General features: G+C 41.1%; 1 protein-coding gene across 1 annotated transcript in view; it reads left to right on the forward strand.

Annotated features, from left to right (window-relative positions):
* The window catches only part of acaca (acetyl-CoA carboxylase alpha), a 274,803-nt gene that overhangs the window by 197,209 nt on the left and 50,892 nt on the right, over positions 1–26,702 (forward strand). Inside the window, exons 47-50 of the mRNA XM_080210370.1 lie at positions 3,222–3,318; positions 20,748–20,844; positions 22,445–22,580; positions 24,840–25,017. Coding sequence (XP_080066496.1) covers positions 3,222–3,318; positions 20,748–20,844; positions 22,445–22,580; positions 24,840–25,017 — 508 coding nt within the window. The remainder of the gene's footprint in view (positions 1–3,221; positions 3,319–20,747; positions 20,845–22,444; positions 22,581–24,839; positions 25,018–26,702) is intronic.

Here is a 26,702-nt window from a genome sequence, read left to right on the forward strand (position 1 = left end):
AATGGATGAATTGGTGACGACGCTACTGAGCAATTCTGGTTACACCATCCTTGACGTGCATCATTCACATGTCAGTTTTGGGTTAGGACTAATAACTGGACAAACAGAAACATGCTTACGTTCTGAGCAGCACACTGGGGAAGAGAGGCTGAACAGCTATTTAACAAGCTGTTCCTAGTGCCAGTGAGCATTGAGCAATACTACTTAATAATGTGGCTACACATTATGGATCATGGAATCAGGAAAGACACTAGGAATTGTAATTTTCTGCTCTATGGACCAGTCAGTTGCAATGATCATTTGGTTATAGTGGAAATTTGAATTATTGGACAAATCGATCTTTACAAATTGACTTTACTGTATGTCTTGTGTTGAAATCAAACAATGCCTCCTGCTCTAATTTCTCCCAGGATCACACAGTTGTGGAACTCCCTAATTCATTGTGTCCCTTGTTCTTCCTACAATCTATCGATTTGAAGCCTGTATTTGGACTCACTCATTCGTATTGCTTCATTTTTACCCCATTGCTTGAACTTGCTCTGCAGGTCTTTGCCCTTAATCCAGATTACTCAATTTTAGAATTATCTATATAAACAGCCAGTGGTGCTATTGTCCCCCAGCAGTTCTTGGTGTATATAATGGACTTTGCATTATGGAATAGCCTGCTGTGCCACCTCTTTAAAGGACTACATTGCAAACTTCCATCTTCGCTACCTTTGCAGTCGAAACACCACAAGTTACACATTTTAGATGAAGTGAGATATACATTTTCTTCACAGGCCCTCCATAGAAGGCAGCTGGGCACAGTCGGTAAGACTTGGTTTAGCAAATGTCACCTCCAGGACTTGAGCACATTATCTAGGTTGGTACTTCAGTACTAGAGAAGTGCTGCTATTGTCAGATTAGGTTTTAGCCTAAGACTTGATGCAATGGTAATGTTTAAAAACAACTCTGGAGTTCAGTAAACTATGGTACACTGGCCAATATTCTTCCTTTAATGAACACCACAAAAAATAGATTGACTGGTTCATTCATCTGGGCGAGTGCAACACAGCAACGATATCAGTCTACATTTCAGTAATAGCACTTCAGATTAATTTTACAGGAGGTGCTTGAGACATGTCAGAAAAGCATGGTAAGCTGTCTTAAGGGTGTCTCTTCCCTCTTATTTCTCTACTTGGGTTGAAGAGTTAAGTACTGAGAGAAAGGAATGGTCCAGCTTCACACTATAGACACTTGTTTGAGTATTCATTATGTTGTAGTGAGGTAATTGTTCCTGTCTCCAGAATGCTGCACCAGCAGTGTTTCTAGTGGCTCCAGCTCCTAATTTAGTGAGAGGTTTAAAGAGCAGATGATTCCTGGTGATAAGTTACTTCAGATCTTCCATGGGTTAAAAGTTAAAGTAATTTATTACAGAAGATGGCACTGCAATATTCTTCACATTGACAACAAACACAGGTTTGGAATGTAAAAGGCACCTGACTTCAAGATAATTCCAGGATTGATGGTCACATTATACTGTAGGGTCGAAGTCACATGGATTGAGAAGTAGACTAACAATATGGTAATTACAGTTTTGCTTTTGATTAAAACACTTGCTGAAGTGATTAAGTTAACACTATTGCTTATCTAAGCCTCTGGGGTTTAAATTGCTTTTTGTGCTTTGTTATTTTTTCATGTAACTCCGTTAATTTACTGAACTGTTCCTCTATGCCCCCTTTCAAATTATTTTTCAAACTACTTTTCCAAAACTTCAGTTAACCAGTCAAAGCAGGCGCGTGAATTGACACTTATTCTCTGGTTTCTCATGGCTGTGAAGAAATTAGATTTCCAGGACAAAGGTAGAGAGATGCAAATTTTAAACACAGTGCAAACCTCATCGGTCAGGTGTGCAGAAAAATGGCAAATTCAGTCTGGAGAAGTGTGAAGGGAGAATTGCACTTAGCAGGGACAGAGATGGCCAAGGAGTGCACGATAAATGATGGGTTTCTGAGAGGTGTCAAGGAACAGGGGCTTTCGAGTACAGGCCTACAGATTCCGAAGGGAGCAGGACAGGTAAACCACTGCCTTCTCCAAGGTCAATTGAAGCGGGGCAACAAATGAAATGCATGTCCTATGAAAGAATCAATCTTTTAAAACAAAACATATATTGGATAATTTTCTTTTATTGTGAGGCAAATAAAAGCAGGGAGGTTATGCTCGAGTTGTCTAAAATACCATTTAGACCACAGTTGGCACATTGCCTACAGTTCTGGTCAATGCACGGCAGGAAGGATGTGATGATCACACGAGCGGATACAAAATAAATTTGAGGTCGTTGCCGGGAATGGAATATTGTGCCGATGAGGAAATAATGGAGAGGCTGAGGAAATTTAATTGAGGTGTATAAAATTGAGGGGTCAGGATAGAGTTCTAAAGCCAACATTACGTCAACACTGCAATGAAGTTGCTGTGAAACTCCCCTAGTCATCACACTCTCTGGCACCTGTTCAGATATTCTGACAGCAAATTTAGCATACCCAATGCACCTAACCACATCTTTCGGACAGAGGAAACCAGAGCATCCAGAGGAAACCCACGCAGATGGGAAGAACGTGCAAACTGCACACAGATGGTGACCAGAACTGGGAATCGAACCCAGGTCCCTGGCGCTGTGAGGCAGCAGTGCTAACCACTGTGCCACCGTACTGAGTGTACAAGAAAGAACTATTTCCATTGCTGAGAGGTCAATAACCACAGATTTAAGGTATTTAGTAGAAGGATGAGGAGGTTGTTGAGTAATATTTTCACTCTAAGGGTGATGGAAGCCTCGAACTCGCAGTCAGAAGAGGTAGTAGAGGCAGAAACCCTTTATTACTATTTTGAAAAAGCACCCACACTTGAAGTACCTACAGGATTACAGACCCAGAACTGGAAGGTGCGAGTTTGCTGGATAGCTCTATTTTGGACAGTGTGATAACAATGGGCAGAGTGGCCTTCTGTACTGTAAATCTTTATGTTGCTATCAATGTGTGGTTTCAGCTACAAACCAATCAATATTATTGCAGGGCAACTTTGCCAAGGTCCCATATACTGGTCATCAGCTAAGTCAAGAGACCAGAGAATGGTCCAAGGCAACTGAGAAAAATTGCTGAAGTTTGAAGGGAAGGAAAAATTTTCTGCCCCAAAAAGTACATTTAAATAAAAATGGCACACATTCAGAACTTCCTTTATTTATGCAGCACAAAAAGGACAATGGCAGAGTGGCTTCTTTGACTATGGATCCTTCATGGAGATCATGCAGCCCTGGGCACAGACGGTGGTGGTGGGAAGAGCCAGGTAAATGATTGGTTACTATTTCTTTTCTTCTTTCATTTTTTTCCCCCTCCTTCAGGATAATCAAGAAAGTTGGTAAGACCCACTGAGGGAATAATGCCCCTTGTCTTTTTTGATTGTACCACAAACTATAGGCATTCAACCTACAGGGACTGGTTGTAGAGTCACAGATTTATGTCATTGAAGTGCGAGAAGGAATCTGTTACCATGCTTGTAACAAGTAGTTGTTGTAGTGGGGTGCTCAGGTAAATGTGATTGTGTAATGTGAGCCTGCTCCCAGGAGTGCGTATTTGAAAACTGAAATTAAAACTGTACAATTGCATCTTTCAGAAAATAAAAATACTGCAGATTCTGGAAATTTTCTTCCGTACCAGTAAGATATGACTCAGTTTCAACATAGCCTGTTCTTCTCCTGCCTTGATCTTTCTTCAGTGAGATTCAAACAGATTGGGGGAGTTTTGTGGTATACGCCATAATAGCAAGGCTGAATCTTCACGGAGTCGTTTCATATGGAATCTTTATAATCAGCAAAAATCAATTTCATCCCAATTCAAGTTTGAACCTAGATGAATGAGATTTGTTGGAAAAGAAATTTTAGTGGTGGAATTAAGACACATGATGCAGTAAAAAGTATGGAAGGAACTACTAAAGAAGTGGAAATAATCAAGGTTCAAAGAAGATAAAGAACAGTACCAAAAAGCAAAACCAATGCAAAGAAAGTGATTGGTAGAGAAAAATCTCTGGCCGTGGAAGAAATGTACCAAAGAGAGACTAAAAGATATTTTCAGAATAACAGTTGCCAGAGAGAGGTTAACGCAAACTATGAGAAATGGATGCAGATGGTGTAACTTTAGTGCAAGAGCATGAAACTCAAAAGAAATGGGACCAATACTTTTAATTAGCTTAGAAATGAATAACAACAAAGTCAGAAGAAGCTGTTGCAAATCAAGGAATGACATCTAGCATCAGTCTGGAAAATATCCGAACAGCACTGAAACAAATGGAAAAACAGCAAAGTATTAGGACTGGATGAAATACCAACAAGAGCTTGAACCTGCTTCATTGATTATGGAGTCCAGGTTGTGAGCAAGCTAATCATACATCTCTCACGAGAGAGCAAAATCCCAATAGCATCGAGACAAACCATTTGGATGCTATTATTTACAGCAAAGGGAGACATTCAAGATTGCAAGAACTTCCGGGGAGTTCACCCCCAACCGCCCCCACACCTCCATGTATCTTCAATACATGAGAGAGGGTCATAGACCAGAGATTGAAGGAAAATATGGATATACGTGAAGGCCTATTCAGATTCATGTCCGGAAAAAGAACCACATATGCCATTTTTTATTTTGAGACCGGTGGTGGAGAAATATTGGGAAGTACAACGCAACATGAAGAATATATTCATCGATTTAGAGAAGGCCACTGAACAGGTGCCTCAAGAGTAAGTCTGGAGATGTGCCAGATTTGGAGTCCTGGAGAAGTATGTACAACTTTACAGGACATGCACAGGAGTACCAGGCAGATAGTAAAAAGCAGTGTGAAAAGAGTAAGAGTCCGAAAGGTAAAGCTGAATTAGAACATGGATTGACACTGAGCCTCTTCCTCTTCCTTGTAGTCATGAATATTCTAACCAAGCAAGTAAGATATGAAGTGCCATGGTCAATTTGGAGCAGTTGTTTTCTACTTTGGAGAGATTACTTGTAGCCTTTTGTGATCAGATAACAACACACTACTCCTTCACAATCTCCCCAAGGCAGCCACAGCAGCTCTCTATTTATGCCCCTGCATTAAGTCTGGAAATGCAATTTTCTGCACAAAATTGCATGGTGCATTATTAGGAAATGGGAAGTTACGGTGTTAATGAAATTCTTCTGTCTGTTATTTTTCAAAGATATTAACTTAAACTCCCATAGAAGAAGACCAGTCAGCCCATTGTATCTGTGTTGTCTCTCTGAAAAAGCTGCCAGTTAGTCCTGCTTTCCTCTTTCCCTATATCCTACCTTTCTCTTGCTTTTTAAGTAGAGATTCAACTCCATTTTACAAGCTACTATTTAACATTGAAACACAGTCACTCTGTGACTCTATAGAGGGATATGGGCCAAATGCAGGCAATTGGGGTTAGTTTAGGAGCTTTAAAAAAAAGGCGGCATGGACAAGTTGGGCCAAAGGACCTGTTTCCATGCTATAAACCTCTAAGACTCATAGAAACTAGAAACAGGCATAGGCCATATAGCCCTTTGAGCCTGCTCCACCATTTGTTTTGATCATGACTGATTATTGAATTCAATATCCTGACCACCTCCCCTTCCATATCTTTGATCTCTTTAGCCCCTAGAGCTGTATCTAATTTCTTCTTGAAATCAGACAACATTTTGGCCTTAAATACTTTGCATGGTAGTGAATTCCAGACATTCACCACCCTCTGGGTGAAGAAATTTCTCCTCACCTCAGTTCTAAAATGTTCACAATTTATCCTCAAACTATGACCTCTAGTTCTGAACTCCTTCACCATGGGGAACATTCTTTCTGAATCACTGTTAGAATTTTATAGGTTTCTATGAGATTCCCTCTTGCTCTTCTAAACTCCAGTGAATAGAATCCTAACCGATTTAGACTTCTCATGTGACACATCTGCCACCCCAGGAATCAGCCTGGTAAACTTTCAATGTACTCCCTCTGTAACAAGGACATCCTTCCTCTGATAAGGACACCAAAACTGCACACACTTCTCCAGATGTGGCCTCACCAATACACTATACAATTGCAGTAAAACATCTCTATCCCTGTACTGAAATCCTCTCGCTCTGAAGGCTGACATACCATTTGCCTTCTTTACTGTGGGCTGTACTGCACGCTTGCTTTCAGCAACTGATGCACAAGGACTCCAAGGTCTCACTGAGTATCCACCTCTCTCAATTTATACCCATTCAAGTAATAATCTGTTTTATTACTGCTGCCAAAGTGGATAACCTCACATTTTATCCATATTATACTGCATCTGCCATGTGTATGCCCACACACTCAGCCTGTCCAAATCACATTTTAATCCATTTCAACTACATTTTCAGATCATAACTTGCTGAGTAAAATAAATTCCCTCCATAGCTCCCTTGACTTTTTTTTTTTGCCAGCCATCTTAAATCTTTGCCCTTTCCTTAGTGATTTCCAACAGTACGGCACAGTGCCAGAGACTCTGATTTGATTCCAGTCTTGGGTTACTGTGTGGAGTCTGCACGTTTTCTCTGTGTCTGCGTAGGTTTCCTCCCACAGTCCAAAGGTGTGCAGGTTAGGTGGATTGGCCATGCTATATTGCCTCTTAGTGCCCAAGGTTATGTGGGTTAGGGGGATTAGTATGATCAATGTGTGGAGGTTAGGGTGGAGGGGTGGGGCAAGATAAGATGCTGTGTCGGAGAGTAGTTGCAGACTTAATGGGCCACATAGCCTCTTTCTGCAATGTAGAGATTCTATGATTCTAACGAACGGTAAAAGATTTCCCACACCTACTCGATTAAAAACTCCTCATTATTTTGCACACCTCTGTTTAATCTCCTTCAATCTTCTGTGCTCAAAGGAGAGTAATCCAAGCCATTTTAGTCTCTCCAGATAACTGAAACTCCTTAAGATAGCAGACAAAAGGATTTTGTACACATCTGTTGATGAGTTTGTTACTAATATCACTCCTGTGTAGATGTATTCAGAATAAGATACTGGAGAAGGCAAAATGAAAATCTGTAAATCCTTGAAATTGTAAATAAAAACTGGAAACCTACAACTGTGCAATCAGCATCTGAAAGAGAAAGCTGGGTTAACTTACAGCCCCACCATGCTGGGGGCAGAGCTGTAAATTGTGACAAGCCATTCCAATGCCCATTGACAAATTCAGCCCCTTGTGTTTGTGATAATTCATTAGAACTGGTCTCCCTCAGCTAGAAAAAATGGTGCCAGCCCTTCCGCTGGTTGCATCCACTTGTATAGGTGACCTTCACATACACCAGGGAGAGGTGCACCACAGTGAACATTGAGACTGTTGTCTCTGTTATAAAAGGACAGTGACACAGCAGGGTTCTTGTAATCCCCTTCTTTCCCCATTTCATCTTAATAAATGGATACTTCTTCATCGTCCTCTTCCCTCTGACCACACCCAGCAGCAATTAATTCTTGTCTCTTTTGGCTGACACTCTTCCAGAGGCAGTTAAATGGCTGCCCTTTGGTTTGTCATGATGAAATGATGGCAATTACTCGGATGTTTACAATGACACAACATTCTGCAGTGCTTTGTGTCCAACGCTGGCATCTCCACATCATTAAATGGATGCGGCAGCGTTAAAACGTACAGAAGTGGGAAAAGGAACAAAACACCTTTAAGCATTTGGAACTTTTATTTTCTGCTAAGTAAGATAACTGTTGTCTGCTGTGGGGAAGCAAGGCTGATCTTAAATGCTCCATGCAATTTATCCAAAGCACCTATTTGCTTCTGTGAGAGATTCAAATGCAAAGTACCAAGTATTAAGTGAAAAAAATTGAAAACAAACCGAGATGTAACCACATGAGAGAACTCTCTAATTTAGTTTGTAGGGAATGGGTCCTCCTGATAGCTGTGCTTTTAGTTAGTATGCATACATAATAATAATTTGCTCATGTAAGAATTACTAAATGGTACGGACAAGTTGGGCCGAAGACCTTGTCTCCACACTGTAAGCCTCTATGACTCCATCATGCGCCTGCTCCCAGCCTGTTTTGCCATTTCTTTTTAACAATCTGGATATGTAATTATCCCGACCTTTTCAGTACTTTTAACATAAGTTTGCCCTAATCTGTCACAATAGAGTGGTAGAAATCAAAAGTTAGAGTTTTGCAAGTGAATGGCAAGTATCATCATAACCCATTGCAAAGGGGCTTCAACAAGTGCCATGCTGTCTTAAAGTTATTGCAGGAACAACATGCGTTCTGTGTGTGGATTTAATGAATAGTAAATTTGCAGTAGAGAACATCGGCTGAATAAGGCAAAAAACACTGGGGAATGCAAGCTGGAGCAATCCATGTCACTAGCAAGTTCTCAAAAAAAAAGTATGGTGATTTCTGCACAACTTTCCTCAAATTTTCTCCATTTTGTCAGTCAGTCCTTGCATAGCCATATAAAGGACAGGACATAGAGCCCACACTCTCCATCCACGGTCACCACAGCATTGTGGTCTGATCAGGGCGCCCTGTAAAAGATGGTGCTCCAATCTTGGTGCAACTGGACTTGCTGCCTCTAAAGTGTCCCGCCTCACCAGATTGATGGTATAAATTGCCAGACAATGCGGCTGAAAGTCTGAAGAGATAACTGGTCAGTGGTGTTGGAGAGCTTCACATCAGTTTGCTTGCCAGAACTGACACTTTGCCAAAATATGGTAGGATGACCCCCCCCAAAAAAAACAGATTGTTCTCACTGAGTCATCGACCGGAATTTTACGAGAACAATTCTTAATGCCCAGCTAGCATGAAAATGGGAGAGTTGCAGATCCCTTTCTTTGGGTGATTTTTTTTTTCTTTTAACACCCAGTCTTGTGCACACAGTGCATGAAAAGAATGGGCTCGACCATTTCTAGCTACTACAATGAGTGGGTGGGGCTAAATTCGCCAGCCAGCAAACCTCTGATGCCGCACAATGTGCAAAGTAGACGCCTGAGAGAGAGCAGTAAGACTTGTGCTGCTGGAGCCAACAGCAGCAGAAGCCTGACGTAGTCTCTCTTCTCATCCACGCTACCCCCCCACCGCCATTGCCACCTCAAGGCCAATCGTGAACTCCATGCCCTACACTACCCGAAAATGTAGTCCTGCCACCCAGACTGATCGTGCTGTCCTCTCCCTCCCCCCAGCCCCACACCCCCCACCCCACTTCCCTGACCAACCTGATGCAGAGTGCCAGGATCCTCTCTCCCTCCCTCCCTGACTGGACCACCCCAGCATGGCCCCACCCCCGTAGCCCCATTGCTAAGATGCCCAATGGGTAGTGCCATGGTGCCAGGCCGGCACTGCTCAAGGGGCACTCCACCACCACCACCACCAGTGGCCTCCAGTTCGACTGGCAAGGACAACACGAATGTTCCTCGTTTATGGTGAGCAGGTGTTTTCCTTGCTGGAGAGAACCTTTCCTGGCAAGGCCGTAAAGGCAGATGATTGAGCACCGAGCTCACTAAACAGATGCAAATGAAAATATAAATGAATTTGTACCATTCAGCCTCTTGCCAGAAATCCAGTTTTGGTAGATTTGCGAGAACTGAGAAATCAGGCATGATCCCGATTTCTTGGCTCTCGCGTGATTTTACCGGCTCACTCCGCACATCGATGGGTGAAATTAGTCAGTAAAATTCCACCCATGGAGTGTGAAAGTAACATAATCAGCAGGCAAAGTTGGGTGCTGAGTACCTAGATCAAGTATGGGATAAATGCAAGCACGCAGAATATAGGTGCAAAGGACAGACGGACATAAAGGCAGCAACACTAGGCTTGAGAGACGTCACTACTGCTCCTGTGATATTTCAGGATTCTTTTTTTCTCCACCATAACGTTTGCTTTAGATGTATCAATGCACATGCAATTGCGATTGGGATTCTTTCCCAACTCAGTAAGGTAACTGAGCACAGCATCAAAAACCACTTCTCCTCGATCATGTTATCTCTTCTTCCAATTTCTTCCCCCAAGTCTTTTGGAAGAGCTGCCTCATCCTGGATCTGTTTTCACTGGCAACACCATCCTCCTACGCCAAGCCCATGCCCAATGTCGTACTCGTCCAATGCCCACATTTGGACTTTGATTCAGGAATCACTGAACTGCAATTGGAAGTGGAGTCCTTGCTTATACCCTATCGTCTCCTTGTTAGCCAAGTATGTTCTGACTAATTCTATAACAGCACCATCGCTACAGTTGAGATTAGCGATATCCCAAGATATGAACTTGGCATGTTCCCATTGTGAACAGATGAGTACCACACACACTGTGCATTTACCCACCAAGCTAATGGACAAACTCAGTCAAATGTACAAGGCAGACCAGCTGCAAGTTTTATGTCCAGTTGACCTCTGTGCATAAGACGGAGCTTTGCTGAATATATATGTTACGGTATTTATTATACATTTTTTGTCTGCGTGAATAAATCTGTATGTGTATTACAAAGACTTGAATTGATTCCTGAATGCACTAACGAAGGATTTCTGTCCATTGTCTGGTTTGGAACATCGTTTTGAACGATTGCCAGAATCGTGTCAAATGCCTTTTTTTTTACAGGATCATTTTGGCAATTTTATGTAGAGAATATCCCGTTGCTGTCGAGTGGTTTGATATTTGCACAAAAGAAAGTGAATACATTACACATGAGTGACCAAGTCAGGAGTGCCGTATCCAGTCAGGACCTTGAGGTGTATCAATATCCCATCATACTGGTGCCTGTGGAGAGCCTATCTCGCTCAGTAAATAACCTAGTAGCCAGAGGCTGTACTGTTCATGCAGTGACAGCTATTTGAATAAAGGCTGCACTTCTACCTGCATAAAAGGTTTTTGTTTGTGAATGCTTCTCAAATTTAAGTTATAAATGATGGTGACTGTCTTCTTTTGGGAGTACCTAAAATGCTTTAAAGTTGCGTGCTCCATTGTGGTGAGGCTATGTGGAGACTGATGTTATTGAGTTACAGAATCACTTTTTTATTGCATTAATTTTTCTTCCCTCTGTTCCTGCTCTTGTAGCCTGTCACCTGTATACACCTTCATTATTCTTCATTAACCAGCTTTTTGCCATCTGTATTACAGAATTGTTTTAATAGAAATTCTGCAGTAATATAATAACCTTGTTTTACATTTGATTTATTATTGTCACGTGTATGAGTATACATTGCAAAGTATTGTTTCTTGTGTGCCACACAGACAAAGCATACCATTCATACCATTCAGAGAAGGAAAGGGGAGAGTACAGAACGTAGTGTTACAGTCATAGCTAGGGTGTAGAGAAAGATCAACTTAGTCTGAGGTAAGTCCATTCAAAAGTCTGGCAGCAGACTTCTGAATGCTCCTAACTGGTATTAAGTTGATTTCTGTCTACACCCTCGCTTATGTGGTAGATGCTACAACCAGCAGAAACTTATAATTGCACTGCTACTCTTTAGAGGGCGTTGTGGGATTTTGTATATTAAAGCTGCTATATAAATGTAAGTTGTTGCAAAGTAGTTGCAAGAGAAAAACATGCAATTCAGCCCAACTGGTTGATGTTGATGTTTGTTCTTTATACCATCCACCCCTTTTTGTCTAACATTATCTCCATATCCTTTTGCTCCTTTCTTCCTCAAGTGTTTATCTAGATTCCTCTTAAATGCGCTTTAATGATCTGCCTCAACCATTCCATACGATAGCAAGTTCCACATTCAAATCATTCATTGGATACATAGGAAATTCTGGAGAAACCTATTTTGTTTATTAATAACATCTGATATTTATGACCACTTCCCCAACTCCCCATGGTTTTAGTCTCCCCATACATTCCTCAGTCAAACCCCCTTCAGAATTTTGAAGTCAATTCTCAGCCTCCTCTTTATAGAGAAAAGAGCTCCAGCCTGTTCAATCTTTCCTGATAAGCATAACACCTCAGTTCTGTTATCCCTGGAAATCAGTGTTGCACGTTCAATTTCAGGATTTCTACATTTGTGCTAAATCCTGAAATTGTGATTATTGTAATATGCCTTTAAGGGATATCAGCTTGCCATCACTTAAAGGGAAGTGTGTCATGTGATCCTGTCTTAGTTTCTCTCTTGCTTCTGAGTGGAGCACCCAAACAAGCTCTGCTGCAGCTGATGTCTTCAAGATTTCTGCCTAAGTATAACTGTTCCTGTGGCCAGTCTAAATAAGTAAACCCATAACGTATTGATTTAATTCTTTGAGTGGTGCCTTTATATCACTGTAAGAAAACAGCACAGTGCTCAACAGTGGGATAACAAACTAGCAGCAAGATTTAAGTACAGTTGCAACATAATGAACAGCCTTGGATCATGCTGCATGGCATGCGACGTCAATCGACATTGTGGTCAAACTGCAGTCACCGCTTTGAAATTGCAGCGTGGTGACTGCATAGAAAAGCTTTGAAGAGAGTGTGGCAGGATAGCGCCCTAATAAAGAGATGGTAAGTTGATGGATCCCTGGTGATGAAATTGCAGTGCACAACCTGTTCATTCAGTCAGTGGGATAGCACATGAAGAGAGCTAACACTGGGTTAGCTCAAGTCGGAAAAGGCGAATGACCAGGGTATGGGCTGGATCAATAGCCAACAAGGAAGAGTCAAACAAAAAATAAATAGTAAAAGATTGCACCAGAGAAGGTTGCGTTAATAATGGGTGGTTTCGGGAATTAATGAACAATAAAATGAACAAAAAAGGCAAAGACGTCATTTCTCTGTGGTGCATTCCTGCCACAACTCATCTTTCTGGACAGAGATTCAGAACAGTAGGCACAATGGCTACAGCGACCCTCGTCCCAGGTACACAAGAAGAAGAAAGGTCAAAGGGATAGCTTTGCATCACAAAATTCACAATCACAAATTTGAATTGGAATGCAGCTGACCTAATATCCAATTTCAAAATGTTTAACAATGTACAGAGATTTCTTGATTCAGGTGTGCATGTTCAGATGAATAAGCTATAGAAATTTGCTCAGGATTGGGAAGGAATATGTCAGGATTAATGGCAGAAGAGCTAAAGAATCCCCAAGCATTATGGACTACACTCGAAGACTGGATCAAAATCGGGTTCAAACCCTGTGTCGTCAACTAAAGTTCTTGCCTTTTCGACAACATCCTGCAGGATCCATAGACAGTTTTTTTCAGCAGATGCAGCGAAAACATTGCGTTTTCAAATAGAGCAAGCATACAAAATTGTTGAGTTGGTGTTCACATCCACTCCCATGGAAGAATGCCAGAAAGATCTTCTACACACATCCAAAACATACAGCTTCAAAGAGCTCCTCAGGACTGAACACAAGTACGAAGTGATCCTTCCGGGGCCTAAGCACGACACTGATTTTTAATACATTTACTCAAACACATAAACCTAGCAGCCTAATAGGAGATATGGCCTTCTGCATGCACCAAGGAAATGCCCAGATTTTCGTCAATTCTGCGAGGCATTTGGCAGCAAAAGCCATTGACAGTGTAGAAAGTAAAGGCTAATGCAGCTACATAGGGCCATGCACTGATCCTAGAAGACTGTACACAATGGGTAGATTCAGGTAGTAAGAATGACCATCCAGTATACGATCAGAAACATATACATGAAGTGCACAATGGGACATGTTGTACATCAATCTCATGGAAAAAAAATTAAATCCCAACATGCTGTCCAATATGTTTGATTAGAATTTCCTATCCTGAGAAAGTTGGCAACTATTCATTATTGCCCAGGGTTGACGTGAGCAAAAGTCAATTTGCGACCTCTGCAGGTTCTAAATGAAGTGTATCCACAGGAGTGGAGGACCATGGTAAAACCTACTATGACACAATGTTTGGCCTACGACAGTTTGCTAATTCCATTAGCAAGCTTCATACTATTGGAATGCAAGTACAATCAACACTCAGGGTGCTCACGAGCTCTACATCATGAAAAGAAGAGGGCCAGTGATGTCAGCCTACTAGCATGGCATTACTTTCATACAATAGCAATCCATGAAATCTGTCAGACCTCAAGACAGATCAGCCACAAAACTACTCCCATCACTTAACACTGAAATATCCAGAACGTTTTAACAAAAATCAATTTCATGGGAGCTGCAAAATTACATTTGCAGGAGAATGCAAGTCCATGAGTTGATACAGCACATTAGAGGAGCAATTAGCGCTGCTGCCTCACAGCGCCAAGGACCTGATTTCAATTCTCGCCTCAGATGACTATGTGGAGTTTGCACATTCTCCCCATGTCTGCATGGGTTTCATCCAGGTGCTCCGGTTTCCTCCCACGGTCCAAAGATTTGCAGATTGGGTTGATTGGCCATGCTAAATTGTGCCTTAGTGTCAGGGGGATTCGCAGAGCAAATATGTGGGTTATGGGGATAGGGTCTGGGTGGGATTATTGTTGGAGCAGGCTGAATGGGCCAAACGATGACCGTCTGCACTGTAGGAATTCTATGATAAGTGTAACATTCATATACAAGACGAATTGAAGGCCGAACTAGAGAAAATATAAGAGCACAAATCGGTGCAGCTCAATTACATTTTTCATAGAGGATAGATTATTGAGATTTGTATGCAACCTTATGAAACACATAAATTGGAAGAGTTGAGTATGAGATTTGCAGGTACAAATCTCTTTGGGAAGCTTGATGCAAAGCATTGTCAGTACAGATGTTCAGCCAGCTTACTACATTTCATACTCGATTCAGATGATATCATCTTCAATGACTCCCTTTCAGATTATTTGTTGACCACAGTCTGTTTCAAGCTCTTATGGACTGCATTGCATGCACTGTGCCAAGATACATATGTATTGCTGATGGCATTGCTGTTGTGGAAAGAACAAAGCAAGAACATCACCATATTCTACACTTATTGATGAAAGTGGCGCCCAATTAAAGATTGGTGTTCAATGGTCTGAAATGTAACAGCAATTTCTTATTCCAATGTTGGCAATGTCCCAAACAAAGTGAAATAGAGATCATAAAGCCATGCCAACTCCTCAACATAGGGATGATCTTCAAAAGTTTTTAGGTCTCTTTAATTTCATGTCTTCTTTCATTCACAATTTTGCTCTAAAATTGTCTTCCGTAAACAAATGGGTGAGGATGTGCCTTTCCCGTGACACGAAGACCACCATTATCTCTTCAAAGCACTGATCCAGCCATTATCAAAAATATGAACATTGCAATTTTACGATCCTAGGAAAACAATTACTGTGGAGATAAATGCCTCGCAAAGACCTGAGTGTATGCATACACCAAAAAGGCAAACTGATTGCATTTGCTTCAATATCTATGTCCATTGCTCAATCCCACTGCTTCAACATTGAGCAGAAAACATTAGTTCTGCTACTTGGTCACATCAGATACACGTACCAAATAGCCTAACCCAGCAAAAACAAAAGATATACCCTGAGGTTTACAAGTTAACATTGAACTCGAGGACGTTCTCCAAATTGGATCTGGTATGCCAGCAGCTACGAAAAGAAACAACAAAAGATTTATACCACAGAAACTATGAAATACCATCATAGAAGGCTGCCCTGATTCAACTCATCATCTCCATGAACATGAGACCATTTTTGCCTTACCAGGACAAGCTTTTGTCAGGCATTTTTAAAGCCGGGCAGGTCATTTATACCGAAATCTTTGTGATCTGATATTGAATGACTTGACACAAATGGCCATTGATCAGATGAAAAGACATATGAGAGAGAGTCTATTGCATGGGTGTGTACGATAACATTGAAGTTGTCAAGAAGTAATTAGGCATGTCGAGAGCGTATGTCAACTCAACACAAAGCGCCACAGATTCCACATGAAGTTCCTACCCTTCCTTGGTCCAATGTTGCATGTCTCTTTCTTGTCTGTAGCACTGACTTCATCATCATTATAGTCATCATTGACTACTACAAGTACCCCATCATTTGATAATTGCATAATATGTCATGCACCCTCCAGTGCTATCATCAGTTTATTTGGTGTGCCTAGAGAGAAAATTATGGAAAACAGTCCACAATTTATTTCAGGATATGCACAAGAAGTAGAATGTTGATCATACTACTTTTTCCTCATTACACTTGACCTAACAGCCTAGCTGAATGAAGATTTACATGATGAAATACTGAATGAAGAGTTACGTGATCAAATACTAATTTTCAAATGTTGACAGACCAAGCAAGATCTACATGGTGCAATGTTAAATCTGAGAGCAACACTTTTGAGTGCAACTATTCCATCACTGGCAGAGCTCTTGTTTAACACTTTGGTGCACACCAACTTTCCTACTCTTACCCTCTGTACACTTTTAGAAACGTGATCAATTTTTAAAACTGCAAAAGAAGCCGACTAACGTGCGTGATAAACATGCAGATACAAAATTGCCAAATTTACATTTAGGACAACAGATTTGCACCTAGGATCCCATAGATGATGCATGGCAACCAACCAAAGTGACAAGGATTTGTTTGGAACCGAGGTCATTGCACACTGGTGAGACATAACCAAGGATAAAGTGGGTCAATTTCTGCTCCTCAACCACCATACAGCCCTCCTGCATCTAGGGCAAGATCTCAAATGCAACCAAGAATAACATCCAAGAATGGCAACCCCACAGATCACTCTGAGCTATTAAAGACATTAGTCAAGATTATTATAAATTTGAGTGTACCAGCAGATTACCTTTACACTTTAGAGCACTTTGGATTCACCAGCCTTTGCACTTGTATAATGGTAACGAAACATTAACATGTATTGTAAATAATTATCCTTTGTTGACAGGGGAAAGTATTTTTGAGAAGAAATGGGGATGTTGTAATATGCCTGTTAAGGGATAGTGGCATGACTGCACCAAAACAAAATTGTGTAATGCAATCCAGTCATAGTTTCACTTTTGCCTTTGAACAGAGTACACGCACGTAACTCTGCTGCTGATGTATTCAAACTTTCTACCAATTTCTAAATGTACCTAAAAGAAAATAAGCCACAACATTTTTGCTCAATCCCTTATGAGTGATTGTTGCCTTTCTATCCTTTCAACGCAACAGAGATCAGATTCAGAGGGATAACAATGATAAATGGTGATGACTTGTCAAAAACCCTGCAAATTCTGAGACATTGATTTAGTTTAAAAACAGTATTCATGCCAAGTTTAAAATATATATAATTCAGACAAAATAAAAAAAGGAAATTGATATGCTGAACAATCTGTGCAAGCCTTTTCAGTCACTTGTACAGCCCTTGACTATTCTGCTCGGGAACCAGTACCTCTGCTCTGAAATGTCAAATTTTATTTTACCAAAAATTAAATTATTTTCTGTTTAAAATTTCAAGTTTAAAGAAAGAGGCAACCTCATAGTTATATTCTAATGCTCTCCATTGTAATTGTGCAACAAAAGCAAACTTGGTAAATGTCAGTACTGCAGTCAGAGGGTGGTGCAGTCTGTGGGTCAGGGCCTAATAAAACCCACGGTATGATGGATGGCTTTGTTAGTGTGCAATGACTAAGTCAGTCCCGACTTGTATGGTATGTTCAAAGTGAACATCATGATTAAGAATTTTACTCTCCTTCGAAATCCTTATATATTAGGGATTTCACTCACCACCTCCCCTCAAACCCCACTTCCCTGCCCCCCTTCCCCCATTTTGCATGGGGTTTCGTATTACAGGACAGTTCTTTGTGGTCAATCTGTCAATTCGCAGACTGGCTGTTCATCCATTTCACGCTTTGATGGTGGATGACATTCATGCAAGGGCACCACCTGGTTGTAATGTCATTAAATAATCTTCAGCTAATTACAAGTGAACGCTGTGTCAAAGTATATAATATAAGGTCTAATTGGCCGACATTTCTTGCTCACATCAGAATTTTCTCTCTTAAGTAGACCTAAATTGGATGGACCATAGCACTGTCGTCTCCACAGGCGGTGCTAAATGCGAAAGGTTTAAGCACTACTGGAAGTAAATGCTTTCCCCACTTTTTTTCCCCCTGTTTTTATGCATTGATCTCTCTCTCTCCCTCCCTGGCAGAAACATGAAACCTATCATGCTCAGCCAACACCTTTAACTTCTCCCTTTGCAGCTTGCTGTTTTTATTTGTCTTTGTGATGTCCTTTGGGATCTATTACTAAATTAAATACACGATCTAAATATAAATCCAAGTTGTTTAAAAGGGGAAAGGCTTGATGGCAATTTGAGAATCTTACTCCACAATTTTGGACTCCTTTTCTCCAAATAAATTATTAGATTTTGGAAGTTTCATTCAATGTGGCTTAATCTACAGCGTCTGTGATTGTAAATGTAGTATTTTCTAGCTCCTGTAATGAAAGTACTTTGTAGAGTCATTGAATGATATAGGACAGAGGCCTATATCCATACCAAATCTTTGAAAGAGCAATCCATTTACCTATTCACCTATTCTGTCCCGTGTTATTCTGTTTCTCCTTTGTGCATTTATCCAGTTCCCTTTTGAAAGTTATTACTGAATCCATTTTCACCATCTTCTCCAGACAGTGCATTCCAGACTGTAACAGTTAGTTGTGCAGAAAAAATTCTATTGCATTTATTCCTTTTGCCTTTCATCTTAAATCCTAATTTGAAATTATACTATGCGTACCAAAGTCCAGGTCAGTAGTTATAAATGAAAGGAGCTTTGGTCTATTGCCTGTGTTCTTCCCTCCACTCTGGAAAAAGTAACCGTTTTCAACCGTCCGCCACTTTCTGTCCCCAGCAAATTTTGCATCCAGGCTGCCAGCGTCTTGTTGATCCCATAGGCTTTAATTTTGTTTCCATCCATTGGATGGTACTTAGTCAAATTCCTTTTGAAAACCTACATGTACATCAACCACAATACACTCATAACCCCTGTCCCTTAGTTCATCAAAGATCCCAGTCCAGTTAGTCAAATATGATTTGCTTTTGATAAATCCATTCAACATTTCATTAATAGGCCCTTTTCCAAGTGCCAATTATCTTTTACCCTGGCTTAGTGTCTCGATGACGATTTCCCCATCGCAGACATTTGTCTGACAAGCCTATAGTTGCTCTTTCCTTTCTTCAGTAGGGATACAGCATTTGCGATCTTTTCAGTCCGCTGGCACCACCCTGTATCGAGGGAAAATTGTGGCCTGAGCTTCCACAATTTCCACCTTCACTTAGCTCAGTTAAGTAGGATGGATTGGGTGACTTTTTTAATTTGAACACTGACAATCTCTTTATATTTTTATCCTGTTTAAAATCACTACCACAACCTCCTTTACTCCTACATTGGGAGGCATACTCTTTGGTGAAGGCAGATGCAAAGTACACCTTTGGTACCACAGCCATGCCCTCACTGCCATAACCCATAATTGAACCCATTCTTCTGTTGCCTAACCTTTTACTAGCTATATGGCCATGTAAAACTTCTGGGCTGTCTTTTTATGTAGCTAGCAATCTATTTTCATATGCTGTCTTTATTTCTCTATTTCCTTTTTTTAATCTTCGTATATTTTGTATTCAATTTGGTTCTTTTAATATATTGTTAACCTTTTATTTCTGTTTTCTGTTTCATTTTATCTCTACCTTTAGTCATTAAAGGAGCTTCAGCTTTTCCTTTCTCTTGTGGGATTTTCTCTCTACTTTAACCACCTTTTAAAAGAAGCTCCTATCAATTTTTGATTCCGATCCATCTCGGCCAGATTCTTCTTTTAATTTCCTAAAATTGGCCTTCCTCTAGTTTTAACACTTGATTGTTCTTTTCCCTTTTTCTGTAACCATGCTAAACCTGACGTTGTTATGATCACTGTCGCCCAAATGCTTCTCAACTGAAATATACTCTACATGCCCCCACTTCCCTTTTGCCCCTTACACTGTTACTGTCCCAGTCAAATGTTAGAGTTGAAATCCCCTATTATCACTACTCATGGTCCTTGCAACATTCTGTAATTTTCTTCCAAAATCACTTCTCTCTCTCTCTCTCTCTCTCTCTCTTCACCCTCCTCCCCCTCCAATTTAGCAGTTGAATGTTTACACCTAGTAGCGGAATAATTATTCTATTGTTTCGTAATTCTAGCCAAATAAATTTTGTCTTTGATCTTTCAACTACATCACTTCTTTCTTCTGTTATAAATTCCTTCAGTCTTACTACCCTGACAACGTCCGTTTTCCTTCCTATATTTCCTGAATGATTTGTAGCCAGGAAGCTGTTTCAAACTGTGCCAGTTTGAGCCAGATTTGTTGTTGCCACTATAGTATAGTGGCGACTTAAGTTTGCAACTTGTCAATTTTGATTGCCCTCTACGTGTCGCACAAAAATGCACTCCAAGCCCATCTTAGACTTCCTCATGCTTCCCAATTGATCCCTCCTATTTCAGAAATATTCTGTGCTCTAGTGCTGCTAGTGTTCCACAGTCCTCTTTGCACCTTTATTCTCCTTTCAAATGTTTAATCCTGGTTCAGATCCCCCTGCCAAATTAGTTTAAATCTTCCCCTATAGTGTCCATTGACCCCTCCCTGTAAGAAAATCAGTCCCAGCTGTGTTGAGGTACAATCCATCCCATTTTGAACAGGTAATTCCTACCCCAGAGCAGCCTTGCCTGCCTTTGTATCAAAATATAAAACTGTTTTAAAACATTACAAGGCAGTTCATGGCTGCCATTTTGCCAACCATCTTCTGCAGCATCAGGGTAGGGGTTTTCTTCATATTTGAAACAAAATACGTAATACCAGATTCAAGAGTTTTTTTTTCCTATCTATTCCAGATTGGGAGGAATACCTGTGGGAGTGGTTGCTGTGGAAACCAGGACTGTAGAGTTGTCAATACCAGCAGACCCTGCAAATCTGGATTCTGAAGCAAAGGTAAGCTGTGCCAATTTCTGCATTTGAGGAGAGATGCGGGTGTTTCGTGTTGGGAATTTCCTCAGGGCTGTATTATATTACAGCCTGCACATCAATAAGATGACGCAAACACTGCAGTTTAATTGCAACGGGAAGTTGCTGAAAGCACCTGACATCTAATTTTAGCAAGCAGTGTCACCACTTTGAGCACTTCGCAAACCAGTGAAGAACAGAACTCAATAAAGGCAGAGATCTGACTGCCTCTTCAGTTCTCTACGACATCAAAAATGTAACCAGAGATCAATACAAATGTGGTATTTACAACTCCAGTAGTGCCAGCACTGTGACACCATTACTCGACTTGTAAAGAAAGAATATGCATTTATATAGTACTTCTAATGACTTCCTGAAGGATTTTACAGCTGATTAGTGTACTTCTGAAGTGCAGTGGGCATAGGTAGTGGGTGTTACCTCGCCATCTACCATTTGAAATGTCACTGCAGAACTTAATGGTGATTCACTTAAGGTTCTCACTTTCCATTGAGTCAGTGAGGATTCCCAGCAGATTTTCCATCCCCTGTCCTTGGAGTGCAGCGCTGATTGTATCTGCACTGCCTATCATTGGATAGCTAAAAAGGATTTCATTTTAAAAATGGCCAACCTGAATATTGAACCATGTGGTGCATTCCAGTTTGTCACAATGTTATTTCTTCATTTAGAAGGTGAGAATTTTAAAATTTGCCATTTGGCTTGTTTTGGCTTTATTGGGCAGAACCTTGTGCCCTTCCCCTATGATGAATTTGGTGGCAGAGGGATATTTAAATAGTGGAGAGGGTGGTCTCCCCCCAATTACAACAGGATGGGAAGACCTGTTTCCACCCCGCTGTCAGTTGAGACCATTGGGCAATTGGTGCCTAGTAAGGATCTCAACCTGCCACCTCACCCAGCATGAGGTAAGGGAATCGCCAAAGAGAGGAGCATGAAAAGCAAACTCTGGCTTGTATAGTTGTGGGTTCCCAGAGGGATCCTTATTCAAAGACGTTCGTTGCCTGACCAAGGGACCCAGCGTTGGGAAAGAGGTTGTTCATTAAAAACCACCTCTCTGCACTTTGTCAATGGCTGCCTTCTGTCTCCCCATGCCCCCCCAACAACCATCACTTGTCTGTGCCTCCGATTCAAGTCCTCAGCTGGATGTAAACCAACAACAGCTGCCACCTCCCCAATGGCACAAAGTGTAGAACAGCTGCTGACCTGTCGGCAGGTGGGCTTTCCATCCCAGGGCCTTAATGCTGGGGGAAGGGCTGCCGTTGGCCTGTGCCTAAGTGGCATCCTATGTGGTGTTCCTTCTTGAAAAGGGACAATGGCAGTGGGGGTTGTGTCTCCAGTTGGCAGCCGAAACCCTGGTTGTTGAATTGCAACAGAACATTTTCTCCCTGTTTCTCGTCAAGTTGTTTTGTCTTTGAGCTGCGAACTACTGTGAGTCATCTGACAACATTACTTTGAATCTACTACTTTTCATCTGTTCCCTCAACTCTCTTCCCTTTCTTTCTTTGCTTAAATTTGAGATCTTCTTTAATCAATTGCAATAAGTCAGCAATAATATTGTGGTCTGCATGTACAGATAATCCAGCAAGCCGGTCAAGTGTGGTTCCCAGACTCTGCCTTCAAAACCGCCCAAGCTATCAAGGACCTAAACCGAGAAGGGCTGCCACTGATGGTGTTTGCCAATTGGCGAGGTTTTTCCGGTGGGATGAAAGGTAAAGAGATTTAATTAGATAAGTGTTTCCAAGTTTGCTTGCATCAAAGAGTTTTGCCCTTCCTGCATTTTGCTGTAAGGAGGAGAACAGTAACTCCAGGCACTGAGTACAGTCGGTTCTCTTATAACGTTTGCCGTTTAACATTGTTTCACATCAGTATCGATACGTTAATGGGGCCTGTAATCTCGTTGAGCATCGCAAGGTTCGTTTTAATGTTGTTTCTGGCGTGACCCAATTGGTGCCATTTTGGAGTGGCCACTCCCCTCGTTGTGGCCTTTCTTCCTCCCAGCCCACCCTCTCATCACTTTCCTTCCCTGCCTCTAGGTTCCCATTGAAAATCCAGATCCAATCTGAAGCCAGATCTCCTATGGTGCAGAAAGAGGCTGCTGGCAATCAGTGCTTTTTTTTTAATGCTCCTGCCTTGCTGCTGTTCTCCGAGTTCAGGAGAAGGAAACAGTGAGGGTGAGCGGTTTGAGGAATGGGAGGATGGAGGCTGCAAATAGGAAAGCTGGAAGGGGGGGGAAATCTGTAACTCGGAGGGTTGGAGTGACCAGCAGGTTCAGTGAGCAGACGATTTGAGAAGCAGGATCTGTGATATGCAGGAGGTACTGAGAGTAGGAAGTTATATTTTTCTTTCTTATTTTAAACTTATTCTAGTTTAAACATTATTTAATTTACCAGTGTAGGAATTCAACTTGGAGGGTAAAATTTTGATATTCTTCTTCCTGATAAGGGAGGTCCTACAGAACCTAACCACAGTTTTAACAAGGATTCTTATGGGAACTAATATTTGCTTTGTTGTTTTGCCTAAAATCATGATTTTCAGGAATACAATCACAATTTTAATTAAGGACTTAACAGCATTTCTAGCTGACTGTCCATACAATTCAGACATTGCAGAAGGTGAATGCTCTACTACTATGAAACACTCCACCTCCTGGTTGAGTGAAGAACAGTCAAAATTACTCTGAACTGATTGACGAATTTAAAATTTCCTTGGCCATGTATAATCTTAATTGGGAAGACTCTGCTATAATCCTCAGGGCTGTGGGGCAACCTGGTCTCCTGTAAGATCGTTGACAGGGTATCCTATGCTTTTTGCATGAACATGCAGTGGAATATTTCCGAATTGTGACCATTATTTTTCCAAGAGTTTTCAGTAATGATGGTGCAGTACTTTTTGATCACATCTACAATCACTTAAAATTTGGAATTGTTGTCACTGATAACTTCAGTAGCTGCAGTCCATTTGCAGTACAACTCTAAACTGTTACAGGGTCCGGCACATATTTTACCAAGATCAACCAATCACTATATCCCATCTACTTGTGTTGCTTTCGAATATTTGTGTTTAGGCTGTGAATATAGAACATAGCAGGGAAAGGAGCATTTTAAAAAGAACTGAAACAGAGTAAATGTAATGTTCATGTTTGTCGCTATTTAATCTTTTAGAATAATAAATCGCCTTGGTGCTGAGGTTTATACCTTGATAAGGGATTCTAAGGATAAGAGTCAACGTTTAATAAATTGCAGTTTTAAATGCTGCAGAAATAATTTTCTGGCACCCAGAGCACACAGGAACAATGTTACTTCTAGAGTACTGGTGATGGTATCCCTTCAAGATACCCTTTCATAGCCTCGGTAAATAAAACATTGCAGCACAAGGGTCTGCTCTGAAATCGTTTGGCCCAATAATTCCATTCACTTACAAGGAGAAACATGCACATGCAGTTTCTTCCTTGGCACCGCTTTGATTATTCATGGGGTGGGGGAAGGAAAGCAGAGGAAGAAAATAAACAATTACACCATTCTCCAGTGCACACACACGGCAAGGAGCCAATTGGATGGTGGGTAAAGCATCTCCGAAATCGTGTGTAATGAGTAGGAAAAGATTAGACGCAGTTCTTGCTATGCTGAAAATTGACATTAGTGAAAACTCTTTACTCGACGACCTAGGAGGTCCAATTCAAGTTGGATAAAAAGCACATCCAGATACGTTCGGATTGGTCTTCTGCACATTTTTATGTGGCTAAAAGATTATCAAGATAATGCAAAATTAAATTATGAAACTCACTGAATATTTAGTTGGGGGGTATCCATATGCTAGGGTTTAGTTAGGCAGGCCAGCAGTGACCCACGACAGGAAGAAATCAGCCGTGAAATTTACCAGAAATTAACACCAGGGTCGTTGTCTCAGCATGAGTGGTTTGATAGGATGCGAATCCCTGTGAAATTAACCACTCTCTTCTTCCCCTCCAGACATGTATGATCAAGTGCTAAAGTTTGGTGCATACATCGTCGATGGGTTGCGAGAGTACAAGCAGCCCATGCTCGTGTACATCCCCCCGAATGCAGAGCTGAGAGGTGGCTCGTGGGTAGTCATTGACCCCACCATCAATCCCAGGCACATGGAGATGTATGCAGACAAGGAGAGCAGGTATGGAAATCGACACAGCTCTGATTGCACTGGTGGTTAACCCTTTCTATACTCACTTGCCCATTCATACTTTTCACTTTAGACAAATAGACAGTGTCATCCACAGTTAAGATGTCACAGACCTGGAGCTTTTGAAATAGTCTCTCAACCGCACATGCTAATTTCAGTGCCTTTAAACAGGGTTAACAAAATATGTACAATAAATGAGTATGGAAAATGAAAAAATTACAAAGTTATCCCTGTTCTCCAGTGTTAATCAGGAGCTCACAAGACACTACCAACGAGATTTAGCCCAATTTGTCGCAAAAATTGTTGCTACTAAGCCACTGAAATTCAGCAAATGAATAGTCTTATTCTTGTGGCTTAAAGAAGCATTTTTATTTAAAGCAGGCCTGGCTGAGATATGCATTGGATTTCCTCTAAGTTCTGGAGGAATATAAAGAGCTATCCCTCTGTAGGAGTCACCGTTGCATGGAAGGTTGGGGTGGGATAGTGGACAGTTCTCATTTATTTCATCAGTTCTGTGGTGAATGGTCTTTGTGTTTTATTTTTCCATTCCCCATTGAAAATTTTGCTCTGAATCCATGTTTCTAGATGTTCTGTGAAAGGAAAGCTAAATGTAATCTGACAACTGTAAGACTCCCGAGACTGAACCGATTCAGTCTGACTTCACACAGAATTTCTCTACGTACAATGAAGGATGCTGGCCTTGTTCGCATTGTGTCTGTCACAATGCTGTAAACTATATATATATAAAAAAAGTATATAACATATGTGATTCTGTGGTGTGTATATATATATATATATATATATATATACATATACACACACACACACGTATATAAAAATATATACATATATATGGTTGAAATGTAATTATTATTTGCCTTCCCATGTTTTTGTGTTATTTTATCTATTTAGTTAATCCATTATCTAGTTCTCTGAGGTTGTGGGTGACCTGCCCCTGGTCTTGTACTCCCCCCATTTTGTATTGCTGTTAGTCAGTCTGCTGAAAAGTGTCTGCAAGAGGAGTTAGGAACATGCTCTATGGTTGTTTTGCTTTCTCCCTGGCCTGCCCTTTTTATTTGCTGCTTTGTCCCCAGGCATGAGAATCTGGCCTCTGGCATTTAGAGGAGGAGGTTCAAAACCTGCTCTTCGGGTCACCGTTGATGCTGTGAGTGGGCATCAAAATGACACCGAAGATGGCCAGACCGATTTTTGTAGTTTCCCTCTCTCCCTTTCGCACATGGGAACAGATTTCTGCTGGTGTTTCCTCATCCACCGTGCCCTCCCCCCATATATCCTCCATCTGCAACAAGTGTATTCATGACACTGCATTGCCAAGTTACCGTGCTATAACAGTATCTGCTGTGAAACTCATATTGTGCATTATAGAAATAGGTATTCTTCTGCCACATAGCCCTATTGGTGCAGTTTTTTTTTTGTCGGCTTTAACCTGGGCCTGGCTTTTCACCAAACTTGGTTGTTCCTGCCAAGTTCTCACACCATCTCTCATACAGAAAATATTGTTGAGAACCACAGATTGCAGCTTGACATAGCTAGAAAATTGCTACTAATAATCAAGCATTGAATCTTAAGAAATGAAACATTGGCACAGTTCTTAAGAGATAGCAAAATCTTCTTGAAAAACGGAAACAAAGCATGCCACCCCTGTTTCCTCTCCC

The sequence above is a fragment of the Carcharhinus amblyrhynchos genome, chromosome 23 (assembly GCF_965287045.1).
Source record: "Carcharhinus amblyrhynchos chromosome 23, sCarAmb.v2.hapA, whole genome shotgun sequence".
NCBI classification, from domain to species: Eukaryota; Metazoa; Chordata; class Chondrichthyes; order Carcharhiniformes; family Carcharhinidae; genus Carcharhinus; species Carcharhinus amblyrhynchos.